The sequence below is a fragment of the Chaetodon trifascialis genome, chromosome 14 (genome assembly GCF_039877785.1).
Source record: "Chaetodon trifascialis isolate fChaTrf1 chromosome 14, fChaTrf1.hap1, whole genome shotgun sequence".
In the NCBI taxonomy this organism is placed as follows: Eukaryota; Metazoa; Chordata; class Actinopteri; order Chaetodontiformes; family Chaetodontidae; genus Chaetodon; species Chaetodon trifascialis.
In genome coordinates, this window is record NC_092069.1 from 1,934,046 (window position 1) to 1,954,260 (window position 20,215).

The 20,215-nt window shown below is 40.7% G+C and overlaps 1 protein-coding gene across 2 annotated transcripts in view; it reads left to right on the forward strand.

Annotated features, from left to right (window-relative positions):
* Positions 1-20,215, forward strand: part of gphna (gephyrin a) — a 61,568-nt gene that overhangs the window by 17,804 nt on the left and 23,549 nt on the right. The window contains exons 8-9 of one of the 2 annotated variants that reach the window (XM_070978865.1): positions 1,798-1,899; positions 3,372-3,509. In XM_070978865.1, coding sequence (XP_070834966.1) covers positions 1,798-1,899; positions 3,372-3,509 — 240 coding nt within the window. The remainder of the gene's footprint in view (positions 1-1,797; positions 1,900-3,371; positions 3,510-20,215) is intronic. The other variant, XM_070978864.1, reaches the window with a different exon arrangement.

The following is a 20,215-nucleotide window of genomic DNA, read 5'->3' on the forward strand; positions in this document are numbered from 1 at the left end:
CCTGTCCCTTTTCACTTTTCAAATAATATTTCTACTCTGGGTCAAGCTTAGGGAAGGTGCTGTTTGGTGAAGTAGTGCATAAGTAATTTCCTGGGAAAATGGGTGGGAAAGTGATCCCACTAAAATCCTAGTCTGTCTCTTTTAAACCCAAAGGTGAGACCTTGAGAACCCATTTTCAGATATTATTGACATCTGCATCTGGATATCATTTCTGAATAAGGAAAAAAAGTTAATGCATGCAGAACACATTGTGTAATACATTCACCACGTTTATTGGACCTCAAAGATAGACACAGAGTTTTGGTGAGTGACACTGAGTGTAAACACAATTTTTGTTTGTTTATACAGCACCTTTTAAGATATAACTTCAAATTTACTCATGGCCAACAGTTAGAAAGATGGTTAGAGGCTAATGATAGAGGGAGATATAGAGGAATATTTCTTCAATATTTACCTCAGGAGTACACTGCCCATGACTACATCCAGTTACAGTCATGATCATATTGGCATTTACTATAGCTGTCCACTGTACAAGGACACAATTGTGATTTTATGCTTCATTCACTTGAGAATTCCCGCTTGCCCATCTTGGTTGCTTTAAAAGAACCTTGTAATTGTTGTTTACTTCAGCAGTATATTTTTCACGAAGATGAACTTTTACTGATGTTATTATATTTGACCACATGTATGTTATTCAGCCTTCTTAGACTTAGACTTGACTTTATTGATCACAATTTGGGAAATTCTTTTGTTGCAGCAGTAGGTTACACATATACACAAACATAAAATCTATATAATTGGGAGGAATAAAGATGAGAATAAAACTAAGAAAAAAAAATGTTCTTAAAAATTATAACTAAGTATATAAAATAGAATATCAGCTTTTCTTAAAATATAACTAAGTATATACAGTATATAAAATATAACTAAGTAAATAAGCAAAGATTAACAGCAGTTCTTAGAGCCACAGCTATAAACTATCAACATTTCTGGAAAAAATATGTGCAAGTTGCAAGTGATAAATAAATGTAAACCAACAATATTGTGAAATCTTGCAGTACTGCAAATAATATGTAAACATTGAAATATTGGGGTTTGTGAGGTTGATAGATTAACTGTTTAAATTACTATTGCACAATGTGATGGCTTGTGGCAGGAATGATTTCCTGATGCGGTCCTGTCTGTTGGAGAAGGAGCTCCACTCGTTACCTTAGTGAAAAAGAATTACAACAGAAGTGACAGATAGATGATTGTTGAATTATTATTGAGGTAATGGACAACATGTATAATATCATACAGTAGGTTAGCTTAGTCACACATTCACATGGGATAGTTGTGCTTAAAATGAAACAATCTCTGACTTTCTGCCACAATGTATATTTTTCTTTTTTACAATATTTCCCAAATGTAGCACTGGATGAGACTTTACTCTCTGCAGCAATGTTTGATTACGGTTGACTCTACTAACTAGTCACAATGCAGCAGCTAGTGTTGAAACTCATGATCAAGCCGTCTTTCAGTTGGTGTAGTAGGCTGCAGGTGCAAATGCAAAGGCCCATGTTCATCAGTCACGTAACGTGTCATCTTACAGATGGCATGTTAATACAGGTTTGAATGTGGTCTTATTCACAAGCCAATAGTCAAGCCATTATTTAGAAGTGGTCCATGGAGCAGCTATTACATTAACATTTCATTACTTAACCAGATTGAAGCACTCCATTTCATCTCACCACCTATCTGTCTGTGGGGACATGTGTATGTGTGTTTGTGTGCACCCGCATGTATGTATGACGTCAGACGAGCCATGCTGTGGTCATGGCTAAGGGAGGTCCCTACCTGCCCAGGAACACACCTGCCCCTCCCATTCATTTCACTTGCTCCTGTACCCATGACCAGCAGGTGAGACACAGACACACTCCCCGCCTCTCCTGTTCATTGTGCTGTCAGTCACATTCTCCTGGGCCCTGTTCTTCATACATGGATAAGAATCTGAATCTGCTTATCTCTGAATAGGTTAAAATTTATTCACAGTTGGCTGAAGAAGACTTTTTAAAATTAACCACATACTGTAAATGTGCTCCTGCTCATTGAGCTGCTCATGTTACCGTTACCGCTAGCTAAGGATTATTAAAATCATTTTAGCTGGCTAACATCATCGTTAAACCATGTGTAAAGAACAACATAACTGTAGTAACTCCAGGGTAACGTTGGTGGTTGAAAACATACCATATAGTTTTGGAATGATTTTCGACCTTCCAGATAGACATTGGTTTCAGTTTATTCTAGTGTGAGTTGAAGAACTTGCTGCTGATAGATAGTCCATCACAGTGAACATTTAAGCCCTGTTCACTTTGGATGTTTTATTACCTGAGTCCTCATGTAATTTTTAATGACTGCAGAGGTTCTCTTTGTTTTTGATCCCACACAAATGTGTATGTAAGCAATATATCTGTTATTCCAATTTAATGACTACAATTTTTTTCCCTGACACAAATGTTTAATCTATGTTTCCTTTCTTGTCTTAGTAATGGAGGATATAGTTAAATCTATTAATGAGAGCTATGATAGTATTTTGGATGCCATTGAAAGAGAGAGTACGATCAAATCCAGAGATAATCCCTTGGTCAGGGATTTGGTTGGTAAATTTGAGTGAAACACAGACTTTGCTTACGCCATGTCAATTTGCCACACGTGATGTCGGGGAGAATTCCTAAATCACATGAAGTCCCTTGTCCCTAGTCTGCTGACTTTATGCTAAGGAAAGCCAACAGTGGAAAAACATTACACACGCTACTATCCCTCCTACCGTAGTATATATTAATAGTTTATTGATAATTGACAGTAACTTGAACTGAAATATTAGCTTGCACTGCAGTTACATCAAATCAGCTAATCATTTCATTATAATTTTATAATTCTGTTGAAGACAAGTGGATCCGTAATGTTACTGCGCTTCTAAGTAAAATACTCAAGTGTCAGTTGACGCATCAGACTAGTGTTCCTCTAAGGAAACATGGATGATTTTGGTGTCTGTGATCTTGTCACCATGTTCACCAAGTTCATCATGAAAGTTGAATGACACAAAAGGAACAAATATAACGTATGAAAAGGGAATATTTCACTCCCCTTTTTGTTTTAGTTATGGTGAAGTACAACAGTTTATTGCTCCACCAGGTTCGAGGTCGAATTTGAGTAGTCATGTGGACACAGCTTTAGTCAACAGTAAAAAGACTTAAGAAAATAATTGGACTCTGTGTGTGTGTGTGTGTGTGTGTGTGTGTGTGTGTGTGTGTGTGTGTGTGTGTGTGTGTTCATGTGTGTTCATGTGTGTTCATGTGTGTTCATGTGTGTGTGTATGCGCATGTGTGTAGATCCCGGACTCTATCATTTCTCGAGGTGTTCAGGTGCTTCCTCGAGATTCAGCCTCTTTAAGCTCCACCCCTTCTGAGTCACCACGGGCAACACAGGCGACCTCCCGCCTTTCCACTGCCTCATGTCCGACACCCAAGGTACACACAAACTTTCACACACACACACACACACACACACACACACACACACACACACACACACACACACACACACACACACACACACACACACACACACACACACGAGTGAGCACTAAGAATAGGTGAAAATTGAAATCTCTTTCAGCCATCAATATAAAACCAACATGTTACACTTTCCATGAAATTTACAGTTCCTTATATATACTTTGTAAAATTCATGGAGCATGCAAAAAGCAAATGGAAAGTTACTCCTGGTTGCTGTATCATTGGAGTTTTTGCTTATTTCCTGGATTCCTCAACCATTTTTGTAGCTGTAAATTATTTTGGATGTTTTATCACTTATCACAAAAGGTTGCAAAGTGATTCATTCTGAAAAACTTCATTTAGATTATTTTGAGATTTTTTCGGTCTCAATGTAGCCTCTGAAATCACTTACTGAAAGATAAAAGTCTTACAGATGAGCATATTAAATGATACTCCCAATCCTGTCTCAGATAGTTATATTGATATGAGACCAAATCTAAAAGTTAGTAGACAGGTGTTAGCATCTTGATTCAACATTGTAAAATGAGACTGTCACAGTAATGGATTACCCTTAAATTTAAAGTCTTGGGACTAGTGTGCTGTTTGAATTGAATGAAAGTTCATAAGACTCTTCATGAAATATCTTTTGTTGTGGTACATTTTCAGAGGAACTGTCGCAATTAATGTGAAAGGTTTGTAAAGGAGAGAAAAAAAATTGCAAATAATCAAATGATGCTGCAATTGATTTAAAGGTTTAATTGTTTAAGTAAAAATCTCAACTATCTGACTAATGGTTCAGACAAAGGAGGAGATCACAAATGGCTGCAGTCACTTGAAAAAAAAGTACTTATTAAAGTAACTGATTTATATAATAATCAAAAGAAGGCATCTACATAAAGCGTAGGCTCATCCCACTCTCCCATCTAGTATCTCCATCCAATTTTAAGAACTTCTTTTGCAAATGTGTGTCATCTTTTTCACGCAAACATTGGAGCTGCCAGCATTGTTGGCTGCACACACCACCACAAATCGCTACATTGACCCTCAGGCTCAAAGGACAGAAGAGCTAAGTGGATTAACAAAATTTGGATGTAACTGTCCCCCAACAAAGGAAAAACTCTTATGTGTGTGCAAATCATTTCACTTCGGACTGCTTTCTCAACACGGGCCAGTACAGAGGATTAATGAAGTTCACGAATGGCTCGATAATGACTTCAAAGTTTGAAGCTGTAAGTTTTGCCATTTTTATGTTGCTTTACTGCTTATTTTGCATGTTAGTCTGTTGAATTTGGCATTAGCATGTTGTGCTGGTAATCTGCCTACCGTCTATTGGAGGCCCACATGCTGGAGCAGTGTTGGAATTTTAATATTGAGGTATGGTTGAGATAAACTGTGTGAACATTAAGCCTCACATGGAGCCAATTAAATAACAAGAGTATTAGGTTGGATGTGAGTGACTGTTTTTTCACTTACCGTATTTTCTGAACTATAAGTTGCTCCGGAGTATAAGTCGCATCAGTCAAAAAATGCGTTATGAAGAGGAAAGCCCAGGGCTCTCAAGTCTCAGGTATTGGGCGTGAGACACATGCATTTGAACCCGTTAACACGCTCACACCCCACACCTTGTGTTTGTAAACACTAATAATAAAAAATTAATAGTAAGTTATAAATAGTAAATTACCGGAATAATGCCCACCAAGTTGTGCCGCTATTTTTTATAACAGTGGAACAGATAGAGGAATCAGTTGCCACCGTCACCAAAATGTCACTCTGAGCTCAGTTCAAAACTTGAGAGCCCTGGGAAAGCACTGGACTATCAGTCGGATTTATTTAGTATTTTATTTCTCAAAAACAGACAATTCAACAGACACATCTGGCTGAATATGTGTCTGGTATGTTAACTTAAAACATTAACAGATAATTAGCTACACAATGGCATAAACATAGCATACCTGGGAGGCTGAATATGCTAAATTAACATAACAAGCCAGCGAATCCAATAACCAAGTTCACCAAGCTCCCGATCTCATTCCACGTCACTGAATCCATTGAAATCTTCATCCTTGGTGTCGCTTCTGAACAACTCCGCCAACTCCTGAGGAAGATGAAGCGCCATCTCCTCTTCTGCAAAGATGTCATCAGACTCTGCATCAGTTCCAGTTATTCCGGCCTTTCTGAATCCCGACAAGGTAGTTTCGGTTGTCACTGAAGTCCATGCTTTGTCGATCCGTCCAAGCACTTGCTGGAAAGTTGCATGGCGCATCCTCCCCGTAGCTGTGCTCTCCATCCACCATCCACACCTCCCACAGGCGACGCAAGGATTCCTTAAAGCTCCGGTTCACAGAGATGTCGAGTGGCTGGAGTACTTTGGTTAAGCCTTCAGGGACAATGGCAGTTATGGAGTTGCAAGCTTTTATTTTTGAATTGCGGTGTTATGTGTGTTTAGTGTAGCACTAAACCAAAAGTCAATCATTTCTTGATTCATCCACCCTTTCTCATTCACGGCCACAACAACTTTGGAGGGGAGGGATTCGTGTTTTGCCATGGTTTTCCGTTTGAAAATGACCATCGGTGGCAGTCATTTAAATTCATCTCCTTGGCAACTGCCTGGGCATGGAGACGTAACTGCACAGTTGACAAGCCTCTCCTGGCAGCAAGTTGTTCAAGCACCCATCTGTGGACTCGTTTCTCCAGCTCTGGCCATCGAGCTTTAAGCCCGTGATTAGCTTTCTTTGTTTTTTCTTTGCAGTAAGAGAAACCTCTGCTTTTCGCCAGTCCCTCACAAGTGTCTCACTCACTCCAAACTTTCGTTCTGCTGCATGATTACCGTTTTCAGCGGCATATTTTACTACCTGCAGTTTGTAACCTGCAGTATAGGATGTTGTTTTTGGGGGCATTTGGTTTGTGTTCAGTCTTTCTCAGTTGTCTTTTTTTCCAGGTAATTTGTGGTGCAGGAGTGGTACAGGTGCAGCATATAGTTGTCACAAGGCTAGAGCGCCCCCAGACTGTAATCCGTAAACTGTGACCTCACCTGACTATAAGTCGCAGGACCAACCAAACTATGAAAAAGTGCTACTTGTAGTCCGGAAAATACGGTAGCTTTTTGTAGATCTATAAAATGAAGTACTGTAACATTAACTCAGCTGGCTGTGTTGTTAACTGACACAAAATCTGTGCTGCTCCTTGCCAGTATGTGTGACTGTTGCTGCCATATATAAATGTACTTAATAGACATGCCACATGATACATGTGGAAAAACAAACTGCAAGGGATTACTTTGCTTGGCAACATTTTGCCACCTTGATTAGCACAATGCCACTAACTTGCTCATTATTGAAAGCTGTAGTGGCCCACTGGATGTGTGTAAAGTTACGGCAGTAACACCATTGTTAGACTTTAGAAACTTTTTGTCTTTCAGTAGACAGCAAGTGTACACAATTGCAACAAGCTCAGCACAGGGTTGAAGAATATTTTAAAAAAAAAAAAGTATATATGTGACTAGCCACGAGAAAACCAGCAACAAGTTGGCCTAGCACAAGTTGTGTAAACAAAGAAAAATCAATTGTTTTTTTTAAATGAGTGATTTTCGTTTTTTTGCACAATATGTAGGTTGAAATCATGAAGAAACCACTCCATGTTTCAAATAACAGTATTGGGAGCCTTAAAACCATAAACTTTGTATTTGAATTTGGGTTGTTTTAGAGGAACTTCCCACTGGTAGCTCGGTCCTAGTTGGGGGTGTGGCGATTCAACAGTAAATTAGCACACTGGCTTACTTTGGTTATTCACTTGCTTCTGTTCTTTTTTCGGCCAATCAGCTGCACGTTAAAAGGGAACCACATGGCTACTTATGCAGCTGCCCCTCCATATGAAGTAGGAAGCTGTATGTGTTTTCATCTTTGAATGAAGATAGACATGGAAAAACGCATTTCAGAAGGGCTAAATCGTGGCTGTTACAGCGCAAATCTTTGGCAGTACTTCTTCAACAAGACAGATGCTTCTGGTTATGCCGATCTCACTTCTGATTCTGAACCCGAACTAGAAGATGAAACTGAAGAAATCGACGAGAGCAACTGCATTACACTGGAGAACATCCCTAATCTACAGCTGACCTTAGCTGAAGATGAAGACGACGAAGAATCCCTCGGCCTCGCAGAAGAGGAGCTGGAGCGTAAGATATCAGAACCTATATCTACTGTAACATTTGAAGGCGATAAGGACAGAGAAATGGAGAAGATCTGTGACTTTGACTGCAAATGCTACGGAAGAAGAAAGGAGAATTCTCTCTTTGGGACACAGTTGTATTGCCGCAGACTTTCTCCAGTGCTTATGTACAACATGCAGATAGATTCTTTAGCTGCCGAAAGAGAGTAGCAGGACATGAGAATAACTGGACACCTTGAGGCGAACAGACATACAGTAGTTACTTCTGAAATCAAGCACCAAGAAGCCCCTGACGAAAGGAAAGCATCCCCGAACCTCTTATTTGATAGGTGGCAATGAAGTCTGCAGGAATACTTTTCAGTTTCTTATGGGGTGAGTTTTCATTAACGTTCAAGTTATCTATGTTACATTAGGGTTCATTCGAAGGCACTTACAGGGATTACAAACTGTTTTCTCATGCTAGATGCTATGGCTATACCTTACATTGTTTTTAGCTGGCTCAGTATTGTTTTAAAATGCAAATGATATGCACATCGAAACTGATGTTAGATCAGATGATCATATTATAAGCTGTAATGGGAGGATTAGATATGGTACTGTGAGCATCTGCTATTAATTTAAATAAAACACCAACCTGATGATGTGTTTGAATAATGTGTGAATAACACACCTTTGGGGGCATGAATAACACACCTGTGGGTGAATAACACACCTTTGGGTGAATGAATGACACACCCACGGGTGATTAACACACCTTTGGGTGCATGAATGACACACCCACGGGTGATTAACACACCTTTGGGTGCATGAATAAAGTATTGACTGTGATGCTAATGTGCCTGTTAGCATGACCCATGATTTGAAAAAGAGTTTTCTTTGTTTTCCTTTCTCAGTATTGGCAAAGACACTCTGACTGACATAATCAAACACTTTGATGAGAATGGGGCAAGACCACGGTTAAGGAATAGGGGCTCACAGCCACAGCCAGCCAGGTTCATCAGCCATGAAGAAATCAACAGAGCTGTGGAATTTATAAAAAAAAAAAAAACTATGCAGACGAAAATGCTATCATGCTGTCTGGCTGACATCCTGGGCATAGGGATTGGCATGTGAAGTTGCTGCCAACCCATATGTGTCTAAGGCCTCAGTGTGGCATCTCTACTTGAAGTCTGCTAAGGAGCTTGGTATGTGTAAAAATTGATTTCTATATAAGAGTTGAATGTTTCTAATGACTAGTAATGTGAAGCACTATTAGCAATTAAAGTATACTTAAACATAAGTAACATCTGTTTTTTCAGGTGAGTGTGCAGCTTGTAAATCAAGCTTCAATGCACTATGGAACCTGCTCCTCCCGCACATCAGAAAAGCTGCAGGCCACGTACGGATCTCTGCTGGCAGTGCCAACAGAATAACGAGCAGCTGGTACGAAGTGCAAACCTCCCAGAGGATAGAAAGTCTGAAGCGGTCAAGAAGCAACTAGATCATCTTGCCCTTGTGCATTAAGAGAGGGCTGTGTACAACGAGATGACTGCTGCCTGCAGAAAGACATGTGCTGACTCTCAGTTGTCTTTTGGACCCTCCCCATCAGCAAGCAAGAAGATCAGGATGCGGTACAATTTTGATTTTGCACAGCAGGTACTATTTTCACACAATATTTACCCTTAAGACTGAAAGTTTTTTTATTTGTATAGTTTTTATAGTGTTTGACTTATGAGATGTTCTGGATAGACAAACGGCTTTCATTTTATCGAATCCTTTTTCCCTCTTTTTCCCTCTCTGTCACAGCTTTGATGCCAACAAACCTGGGGCCTCATGTACAAAGTCTTGCGTGGATTTCCTACTGAGACATAGGGTACGCTCAAATCCAGAAAACGTTGTGCGCACAAAAATATCCAGATGTATGAATCTGTGCGCACGCATGAATCCAAGCACATTTCCTTTGTACATCCCAATCAACGTGGAATGGAGCGCACGTTGGAGTACCCGACCCTGTCCACGCCTCTCAGGGGTGGCGGGAGCACATGTGGGTGACTCTGATTACCCCCAAGGTAAATACCTATGTATTTGTTTAACTCACAACAAATGTGTTCATACAATAGCCTGCTCACAGCCCTATAAGATAGAGGTTCATGCGTAAATGCTGTATGTATGGTATTACTTGGTTTGAAATCTTTTGAATTTAAATTTAAACATGGCAGCATATCAAAGAGGATATCAAACACTTTGACTCATGTTTGATTACTCAATTTATTATTTTAACAGGAGAGGACACGCAGTTGACATGTGCCACAGACTCAGGGGATTCCTCCAGCATCCCCAGTGTCTCTGGCGCCAGTATGCTGCATCCACCGGCTGTTGCTGCTGTCTGCCCCACTGGCCGTGTCCTAACCTGTGCTGTGCTGGAGTCACAAGTAGAAATCATTAGCGCAATAGGCGGCATAAATGATTACCTAGATCAACTAATAGGCGTCCTCACAAATATTGGTGAATCAATAAATGCATTGGTGAATAAGTGAATTCTGTGTCCTTGCCTCTTTTACATGGTTGAAATCAAATGTTGCCGGACCCGAATGGCCTCCTGGGTAGGATGCACATTCATGGGTCCAGCTTCTGGTTCGCCTGGTGGGGGGATATGCTGCTCTGGCAGTGGTATGGCAGCCGGTGTGCCACATTGTGGAGGACGCCGCACGCCATCACAATGCGGCACACCTTCTCGGGACTGTACAGCAGCATACCCCCAGTCCTGTCCAGGCAGCGCCACCGTCCCTTCAGCAGACCGATTGTCCTCTCAACGACTGAATGAATGCGGGAATGGAGGTCATTGTACCTCTGCTCTTGGTCAGTCTGAGGGTTGGTGAGAGGGGTCATCAGCCAGCTCTTAAGTGGGTCAGTTGAAAGCAGACAAGTAAACTGGATTTACAGTTTCCATTTGTTAATTTTATACACTACTTACGTGGATCACACACTACTGTTGCAAATTAGTGCACTGGGGAAAAAGTGAGGCTGATTAAGACATTTCACACTTTACGCACAGGGTTATGAACATGAGTACTTAGCACACAGAGACAATCAGGGGTTTGTTCGAAAGATCTTCAGCTGTAGTTTAACCAGCAAGAAACAGCAAGTCACTAATTTTAACCACTGACTAGTAATGATGCTGTGAAGATGGGATAGAATTTAGGGGCGCACATGCTGAATGCGCATCATGGGGATTAATATTAGGACAATTACACAAATAAATTTACTCACCAACTCACTGTGTATATGTTGCCCTGCGATCAACTGGCGACCGGTCCAGGGTGTACCCCGCCTCTTGCCTGTTGACAGCTGGGATAGGCTCCAGCCCCCCCACAACCCCGAAAGGGATAGGCGGTATAGAAAATGGATGGATGGATGGATGGATGGATGGCTGACATGCCATCCCACACGGCTGGCATGGCTCGGCTCAGGGTCCCTCTGGAATGCCCCAGTTGCTAGGAACCCCAGTGTGGTCAGCACCTGTATGGGCACAGGCAGTGCATGGCTCCTTGCTGTGTTGCGCTCCAAGGCCGGCCGCAGCTCTGCACACAGTTGCAGGACGATTGCCCTCGGGAACCTAAAGCGGCTGATGAGCCAGTTGCCATCATGTGCCAGTAAATCCTCTCCATCTCTGGACACGTGCTCTCTTTGTATTGCACCATTTGCAATGTCTTCTAATACTGTTAAAGCAGCCATTGTTTTTAATGTTTTTTTTGTTTTTTTTTTGCACCACTTTGTGCATGCTTTTATATCCACTCATGTAATTGCAGACACGTGCGTGTTAATTGTTCATCAGTGTTAATTGTTCATGTGTCTCTCATGTGCACATCCCAGCATCACCTCTAAGTGTCACCAAAGGATCAACAGGAGTTGATTCAGCAACAGACTGATCCATCCCACTGCACCACAGAGTGACAGAATTTATTTTATTTTATTCAATATTAGAAATAAGTATCTACATTTGCTGCTTCTTACTCTTAAGTATATTACCTTTCTTTTACATTTTTATTCAGGGACTTTTTGTAACAAAAGACTTTCCATTTCCATTTGATAACCATTATTCAAATTACTACAATAGTTATTACAGATACCAGATGTCACTGATAACTAGACCAGTGGGGGGTTGGACTTATGTAAATGAAATGGAATGAGTAGCACTGTTTTACCTGGCTCCCCCGGTAGGTGAGAATCTTTCAGGCTGGATTTCTCACTAAACTAGTTTGAGGAGTGCCTACATTCAAATGGCCACATCTTCTTCAAATATTTTCAGATTTCCATGTGTTAGACATTGTTGGAAAGCTTAGAAACTAGTGCTGTCAATCAATTAAAATATTTAATCACGATTAATCTCATGAATGTCATAGTTATCTCGTGATAAATTGTAAATTAATTGCATATTTTTATCTATTCTAAATGTCCCATTAATTATCATTGTAATACTGTTATCAACATGGAAAAGTGGATAGGCTTGCTTTGTGCAAATTTTATTGAAAACAGCAACATGTAGTGTTATATTTCACACTAACATTCTCACTTTGAGCAGTCATTCACATCTGAAGCAAAATCTCACACAATTTAACGCTGTCAATAAACAGACGACATGCCTGTGAATATTCTCATTCATCCAGGTCATTGTAAGCTTCAGGGCATTTAATCATTCGCAACTGGACTTTGTCAGTTTGTCTTGGAAGACGTTTCGCCTCTCATCCGAGCAGGCTTCATCAGTTCATGCGCACCAGACTAGATAGGAGAGCTCTAGTCTAATGAAATGGTGTTAGGTTCAAGTATTTATCCTCTAAGTGAGGCCAAACAGATGACAAAAAAATAAATAAATACTTTGTTACAAAAAAGCCCCTTCAACAACCCTTTCTAAGGGATCAAAACAGGGTGATACAAAATAAAGTTACAAAGTGCAAATCATTGTAAACTAGGACTCAGGCTATAGTGCAGTTAAACCATGGCTTAAATGTTCCTTTCTTAAGTTTCCTCTGAACATACAAGAGTCAGACTATAATGCTCCTCTATTTATTCACCAGAGGCTTATGAACCCAGCCTCTTATTTCTCTCCAGAAAGAATTAACATTACTCGGCTATGGTTGCAGTAAGCTTGTTCTTATTTGTGGTATCATATACCTCTGCCGAAAGCCATCCATTGTCACCTGGTTTTGACAAGGAGGCAGCGGAGAATTCGCATTCGCCATGTGTTTGGCCATCAAGTGGTATTTCAGACTGGATGTGCTGCGGTGATTTAGTTCACACCAACAGTACACACAGATAACTTTGGTCTTGTCAGTCGACCCATCTGGCAACTTTTTGAAACTAAACTTTCCATTCAGAATCTTGTTAGCATCTATTTCAGCGTTTCGCGCTTGACATATGCACAAACCGGTAGCCTACTCTTTCACAGCTAGAGAGCAGATACACGAATTAAAAAGTGAGTAGTAATATGTACAGGTATCTTAAAAGTATGTTAAAATAAACAGCAGAGTATTGTGATGCAGTATGTGAAATAGAACAGTGAGTAGAATAGTATGCAGGAATATACAGTAAGTTGAAAATAGCAGCAGGAATAGGCAGTAAGCTAATAATACTATAATTGTGATTCAAAGATAATAATAGTATTGCATATTGTATTACTGCAACACTAGTATTGTAGTTCCAGTGAAAATACATATAGGAATACTGTCAACAGCCCTAGGTCGCTCCTAATAATAATTGCATTGCATTGTAACCTTTATTTAGACTCAAGTCCATTAAGAAAGACAAACAAACATACAACCTATATTTAAAAAAGACAGTCATACCAGTGTTTCCACATAGCAGACTGGTATCTAACAGCACTGAAAGCAGGGTTAGTCAACATCATTAAAATGGCATTACAGGAACTGTTAAGTCGACATACAAATTTGAACATCAACCGTCTCAAAAGAGCATGAAAAGTGACAACATGTACTTTACAGAAGAGTTCACTTGCACTATACCATCTTGGTTTGCCAAGCAAGATACGCAGACAATCATTATATGCAACCTGAAGTTTGCGGATGCTGGCCTTTTTAAATTTAAACCATAAGGGTGCAGTATAAAAAGGGGTACAGTAAGACCTAAAAAGATCCACTTTAACCCTCTCTGAACACCAGGAAAATCTTCTGGTCAACAAATTTGCCTGCATATATAAAATACGACGCTGTCTATACATATCATCATCATCTGTCAAATCATCAGTAATGATGTGTCCCAGATATCTAGTTTTAGAGCAAACAGGAAGCACTTGTCCTGAGAGGTAAAAGGATGGAAAAGTAAGGCTCGTATCCCCTTTTACTCTGCAAATCATAACAGAACTCTTCTTAGCATTGTAATTCACGTCAAAATTTACACCATAATTAGAACATATGTTAAGAAGCTCTTGAAACCCAGCGCTGCTAGGTGAAACAATTGCCAAATCATCGGCATACATAAGATGATTAATGAGTACACTGCCGACCATACAACCTGTTTTACAGTTTCTTAACTGGTCTGAAAGATCATTCATGTAAATATTAAAAAGGCACGGTGATAAAAGCCCCCCCTGTCGAACGCCATTACTTGTCCCAAATGGAGCAGAAACAACATTTCCCCATTTAATCTGCATGCTCTGTTTAGAATACCAATAAGACAGGATCCTTACAAAGGTGTCAGGCACTCCTCTCTGATGTAATTTTACGAACAGTTTAGAATGATTTATATGGTCAAATGCCTTAGATGCATCTATGAAACCAATTAATACAGTAGAGTTCTGTCTTCTATAGTTTTCCACCATCTCCTTCAGTGCATAGATACATAAATCAGTGCTATGTTTTGCCTTAAAGCCAAACTGGTTATCAGAGGTGCATAAATATACAGATAATCTGTCTAGTAAAATTCTCTCCAAAACTTTTGACAACACACTGGCTAGAGCAATTGGCCGATAATTATCCATACTCCCCACCCTGCCCACTTTGTCCTTGATGACAGGCACCAAAGTAACGGACAACATGGAGCCTGGTAACACACCATGACACATAAAGCCTGTAAAGCAAATAGAGAGGAGAACCGCTGCCCCCGGGCTTGCTAATTTAATGTGCTCTGCAGATATTCCATCTGGACCACATGCTTTATTATCAGCTAACTCTGAAATGGCTTGGAAAACTTCCTTAGCTGTGATATACATAGGGTCTGAATTGACAGTCTTGCCTACTAGGTAGGGGTCACTCTTAACACAATTAAATAGTGCAGAGTAATGGTTCCTCCACAGTTCAGCTATGTTATCACAACCAGAGACCCCCTCTAAGGTGCTTGGTAGAGATGTGGTGTTTGTGTTCAAGGCTCTCACCTCCTTCCAAAAACCAGTAACATCATTATCAAGGAGCTTTTCTGCCATAGAGTCCGCTCTGATTTGTTGTGCATGTTTATTGACATAGCGAACTGCATATTCATAGTTAGAATTGGTGTACTTTTTCAGATCAAGGGCAGGGCCCTCTCTGGGCCTTCCTGCATGGACCCAGGCCCTAAAAGCATTCTTAGCTTCAGCATGATAGTGAGCCACATACTTGCTCCATCCTGGCTTAACCCTGGATGTTTTGTCAGCATAGGTATAGAGCGGTATGCTAGCCTCATGTATAGCTCCCACAACATGTTCATACAAGGCACAAAGATCCTCACGGTGAGAGCTTTCATCACAATTCACATCAGAACATAAAATAGCATCAATAGGCAAATAAACTTCACTCAGTAGGGTATCAGTCCTTCCATAATATGATAGTTTGTTCCCATTTGTAAGTTTAGACCAATCAAGTTTATTCTTGCGAGTACATTTCACCTCCTGAGATAGCTCGGGAAGACTAACAAAATCTAATGTCATTATAAATGGAATATGGTCAGATATCGATACCTCATAGATAATCTCTATAGTGCTTAGGATGTCATGGGCATCAGCAGTACTAATACAGTGGTCAAGCCATGATGTTGTGTGCCATGCCTCACTAACATATGTAAAGCTATCTGCAGGTAATAGCATTTGGGTTGATAAAAAGAAATTATTATCATCACAAAATTGTAACAAAAGTTTGGCAATTAAGGACCTTTTATCTGATATGTCAGCATTCAAGTCACCCACTACATGAACACTGGTAGTATGATTTTCAGAGATAAAAGAGTTTATGAAAGCAAGTCTATTCAGGTATTCATCCTCATTTTCTAGTGACTCATAAGGTGTATATACATTAAGGATAGTAGACTCCTTGTTACCGATCTTTATCTGCACAGCAATACACCAGTCAACTTCAAGTCGGATAACATTTATCACTGGGTCCAGGTTTTTGTGCCAGAGGATGGCAACCCCCCCAGCAATCCTTCCTTTCACCAATCCCAGGGAAAGGTCCGTTGTGGATTCACCCACCCCGTGAAAATTATCATTGAATGAGTTCAGTTTTCCCAGATCCTGCTTTGATAAAAAAAGTTTCTTGCAAACATAAAATGTCACATTTTCGTAACAAAGTGTCTACCACAGAACGTCGGCACTTGTCACCTTCACTATTTCCCAGTCGCAGGCCACGGCAGTTGTAAGAGCCAACCCGCATACATTATTATTAATTGGGCTGCGCTGCAGTGGCACCATTGGGTAAATATGGATCAGAAGCGAGCTTACCTCTGCCAACACCCGTCTCTCCCGTTTTGCGTGGTTCATAGTAACGCCTCACAACAGAGCCTTCAGGCCAGAGTTCTGGGTTATACATCTCCATAACATCATTGCATTCCGCACGCACTTTAAACGAACTGTACCTGTTGCTCGCAGTGACAATACGCTCATACTTAACGTCCCGACCAAGTTGGGTGGTTAGATGGTCAGATAGTGTCTCTGCATCTAAATCAGGTGCAAATCTGGTGGCGAAGACTCTTACCAGCTTAGTACGAATCACTTTTATATTACCATGAGCAGCAGTGCCGATGATCGGCTTGGAAGCCCTCCGTTTGGGTTCTCCGCCGGCACGCTGTTTTGGGGGGACAGGTTGGCCCTCAACATTAATCCTCTTAGGTTGACCCAGTTTCACAACTTTAGTCCATTTAGGTGAGCTGGCCGCCACTCCACCATGGCTCACGCCGACCTTTATGATCCCAGGTGCTGTAGGCAGGTCAGCACAGGTAGCGTCTCCTGCAGCAGAAGACCCAGTGGCGCCTGCGGCGTCACCCGACACCATACAATCCACACCTGGCGGGTCGTCCCTCTCTGCGCTGCCGCAGGGAGGTTCAGCAATGCTCGGTGCAGCCTGTCCTCCACCACTCGGCGCCATCCTACATTCCACTGCGGAGACTCTGCTGTCAATAAAAGCAGTCACCGTGCGTAAATCCTCGCCGATATCTGCCTGAAGTTATAAATAGTATTATAATATTATTATTATTTATTACTATAACTATAATAATAGTTATAGTAATAAATAATAATAATAAATTTTATTTGTTGGCGCCTTTCTGAAAGGAACCCTCACAATAAAAACATACTAAATTATGAATAATATTACATTAAAAATAAATAAAATACATGACAGAAAATTAAACTGGATAGGCAAGTCTGAACAGATGGGTTTTAAGCTGTGATTTGAATTGTCCAGTGGAGTCAATCTGATGGATGTGGGGGGGCAACAAGTTCCAGAGTCTGGGTGCAGAGCAGCTGTAGGCTCTGCCACCCGTAGTGGTCAGTTTGAAGTTGGGGACAGTCAGAAGAGCAACTGAGGAGGAGCATAGAGCACGGGTGGGGGTGTAGGGGTGGAGAAGGTCTGACAGGTATTGGGGGGCCAGGTTATGGAGAGCTTTAAATGTGAGGAGAAGGACTTTGTGTTGGAATCGCTGATGGGCAGGTAACCAGTGGAGCTGAATGAGGATGGGGGTGATGTGGTCGGTGGATTTGGTACGGGTGATGATTCTGGCGGCAGAGTTCTGGATGATTTGGTGTCGGTGGAGAAGTTTGTTGGGGAGACCAGTGAGGATGGAGTTGCAGTAATTGATGCATGAAGTGACAAGTGTGTGGACCAGGACCTGGGTGTTGTGTTGGGTGAGAGATGGGTGGAATCTGGAGATGTTACGTAAGTGCATGAAGGCAGTACGGGTAATGTTACTGATGTGGGGGGAAAAAGAAAGAACACTGTCCAGGGTAAGCTTTCCATTTATCTTGATTCTTGCCGTAGGAGCAGAATTTAAGGCTTTCATGCTGTTGATTTTTTTGGCAAAGCGGAATTGCCAAAGATCAGAAACAAATGTGATCAGCCACTAGAAAATCATCAAGAAGTCTCCCTTTGGCATTTTGAGTTATTTACAGAATCTGAAAGTGTAGTTTCTCAGCTTTCCAACAATTTCTCACACATGGAAATCTGAAAATATTTGAGGAAGATGTGGCCATTTGAATGTGGGCACTTCTCAAACTAGTTTTTTGAGAAATCCAGCCTGAAAGATTCTCACCTACCAGGGGAGCCAGGTAACAGTGCTGCTCATTGCATGTCATTTACATAAGTCCAACCCCCTAACCATTGTAGTAGTTTGAACAATGGTTATCAAATGGAAATGGAAATTCTTTTGTTACAAAAGCCCCTGAATAAAAATGAAAAACAAGAGAGGTAATATACTTAAGAGTTAGAAGGAGCAAATGTAGATACTTATTTCTAAAATTACATAAAATAAATTCTGTCACTCCGTGGTGCAGTGGGATGGATCAGTCTGCTGCTGAATGAGCTCCTGTGGCTGATCAGCACATTGATATCTTACGCTCCAGCTCCTCTGCTGCGAGGCCAAGGGATTCTCAAGTCAAGTGAAGTCAACTTTATTGTCAGTGCTGCTAAATGTACAGGACATTAACAGAAGCCGGCACTTGATGATCATAAACTCCACGAGGGGTGAACAGTGTCTACAAATCACCACAGCGCCGTGGGTCTTACTTCCCTCAACGATGGCTCTGTCTGCTCGGTAGCATGTTAGCAGGTCCAGCTGGATGGCGGAGTCCGGTATGCTGTTATTGAGCCATGTTTCCATAAAAAAGAAAACACAACACTGTCTCACATTCTGCTGGGTCAATCTCAGAAGGTGTATATAGTCCAGTTTGGCGAGTATGATAGATGGTATAGCCGGCCTGTGTGGATTCATCGCTAGCCTAGCCCAGATACCCCCGTGCTTTTTTATGTTGCATTTTAAGGCCCCCAATACTGTTATATGAAACATGGAGTGGCTTCTTTATGATTTCAACTTACATATTTTGCAAGAAAACGAAAATCACTTATTTAAAAAAAAAAAAACAACGTTTTTTTGTCGTTTACTCAACTTGCGCTGGGTCGACTTGTTGCTGGTTTTCTAGTGGCGGGTCACAAATACTCCCAGCTAATGCATTCAAAAGACAGAATTCATTTTTGTTTTCTAAAGTTTATTTGTTTCTCCTTAAGAAGGGTTAGTTTTTTTTTTCACTCTAAAATTGATCTTGCTTAAAATGTTCCTTTATGTCTTTTGTAGATCAGTCCAGTTTCTACTCACTTATCTATTCACAGTAACAGAAATGTTGACGAGGGATGCCCAACTTTTGCATGCCACTGTGTGCATTTGTTGTTGCTGTAACCTACATTGGACCTGTTCATATGAGTCAACTGAGTCAACTCTTTTTGTCTGTTAGTGGAGAATTCAGTCTATAGTGTAATTCACACACTTAACTGATAAACCTGGGAAATGTGCATCACTGGGCTGAGAGAGTTTTTGTATCACGTTTACACTTCTGTTAGTACTCGGACGATCCCTCTCTCTTGTCCACATCAGTGCATGAGTGCACTGTAATATGTTTAAACATTATTAAATTAATACTCTGCTAAAATCCCTCTATTTGTATAGGACATTTAAAACAACCACAGTTGACCAATGTGCAGGCTTAAAATACAAATATAAAAATAAATAACAAAAAAGAACAGTAAACAGTAACATAAAAACAATGATAAAACCAAGGTGTCAAGCTCAATTTGAATTGCCACCACAAAGTCTTGGTCATCTCTATGCCACTGTATTTAAGGCAGGAGTCAAGTCACCACTCTGAAAACAGCAGAAAAGCAATTTTCCCTGAATCAACAGTTAAGAGAAGATCATTAAAGACTCCTCAAAGAGCTCTTTCAGGACTATGACATGATTTAAAACCAGACTGACATTTTTCAGAAATCCCAAGGTTATCTAGATATCTTTGGAGTTTAATAAAAACTACTCTCCAAAACTTTTGACAGAAAAGCCAACTTAGACCTTGACCTGAAGTTGGAGAGAACAGAGGGATCAAGATTTTTCTTATAATAAAAGGCTACACTATAGCATATTTAAAGGGTATTTATCAAAGCATGATTTCATGACCCAACAGTAATTAAAACTTGTTTTCATAGACTTAGGGGGAATACTTTATAGTGGACAGCTGGAAGTTTGCAGAGAAAACTGTTGTCACCAGACCTACTTTAGAATCAAGAGCTTTTAACAAA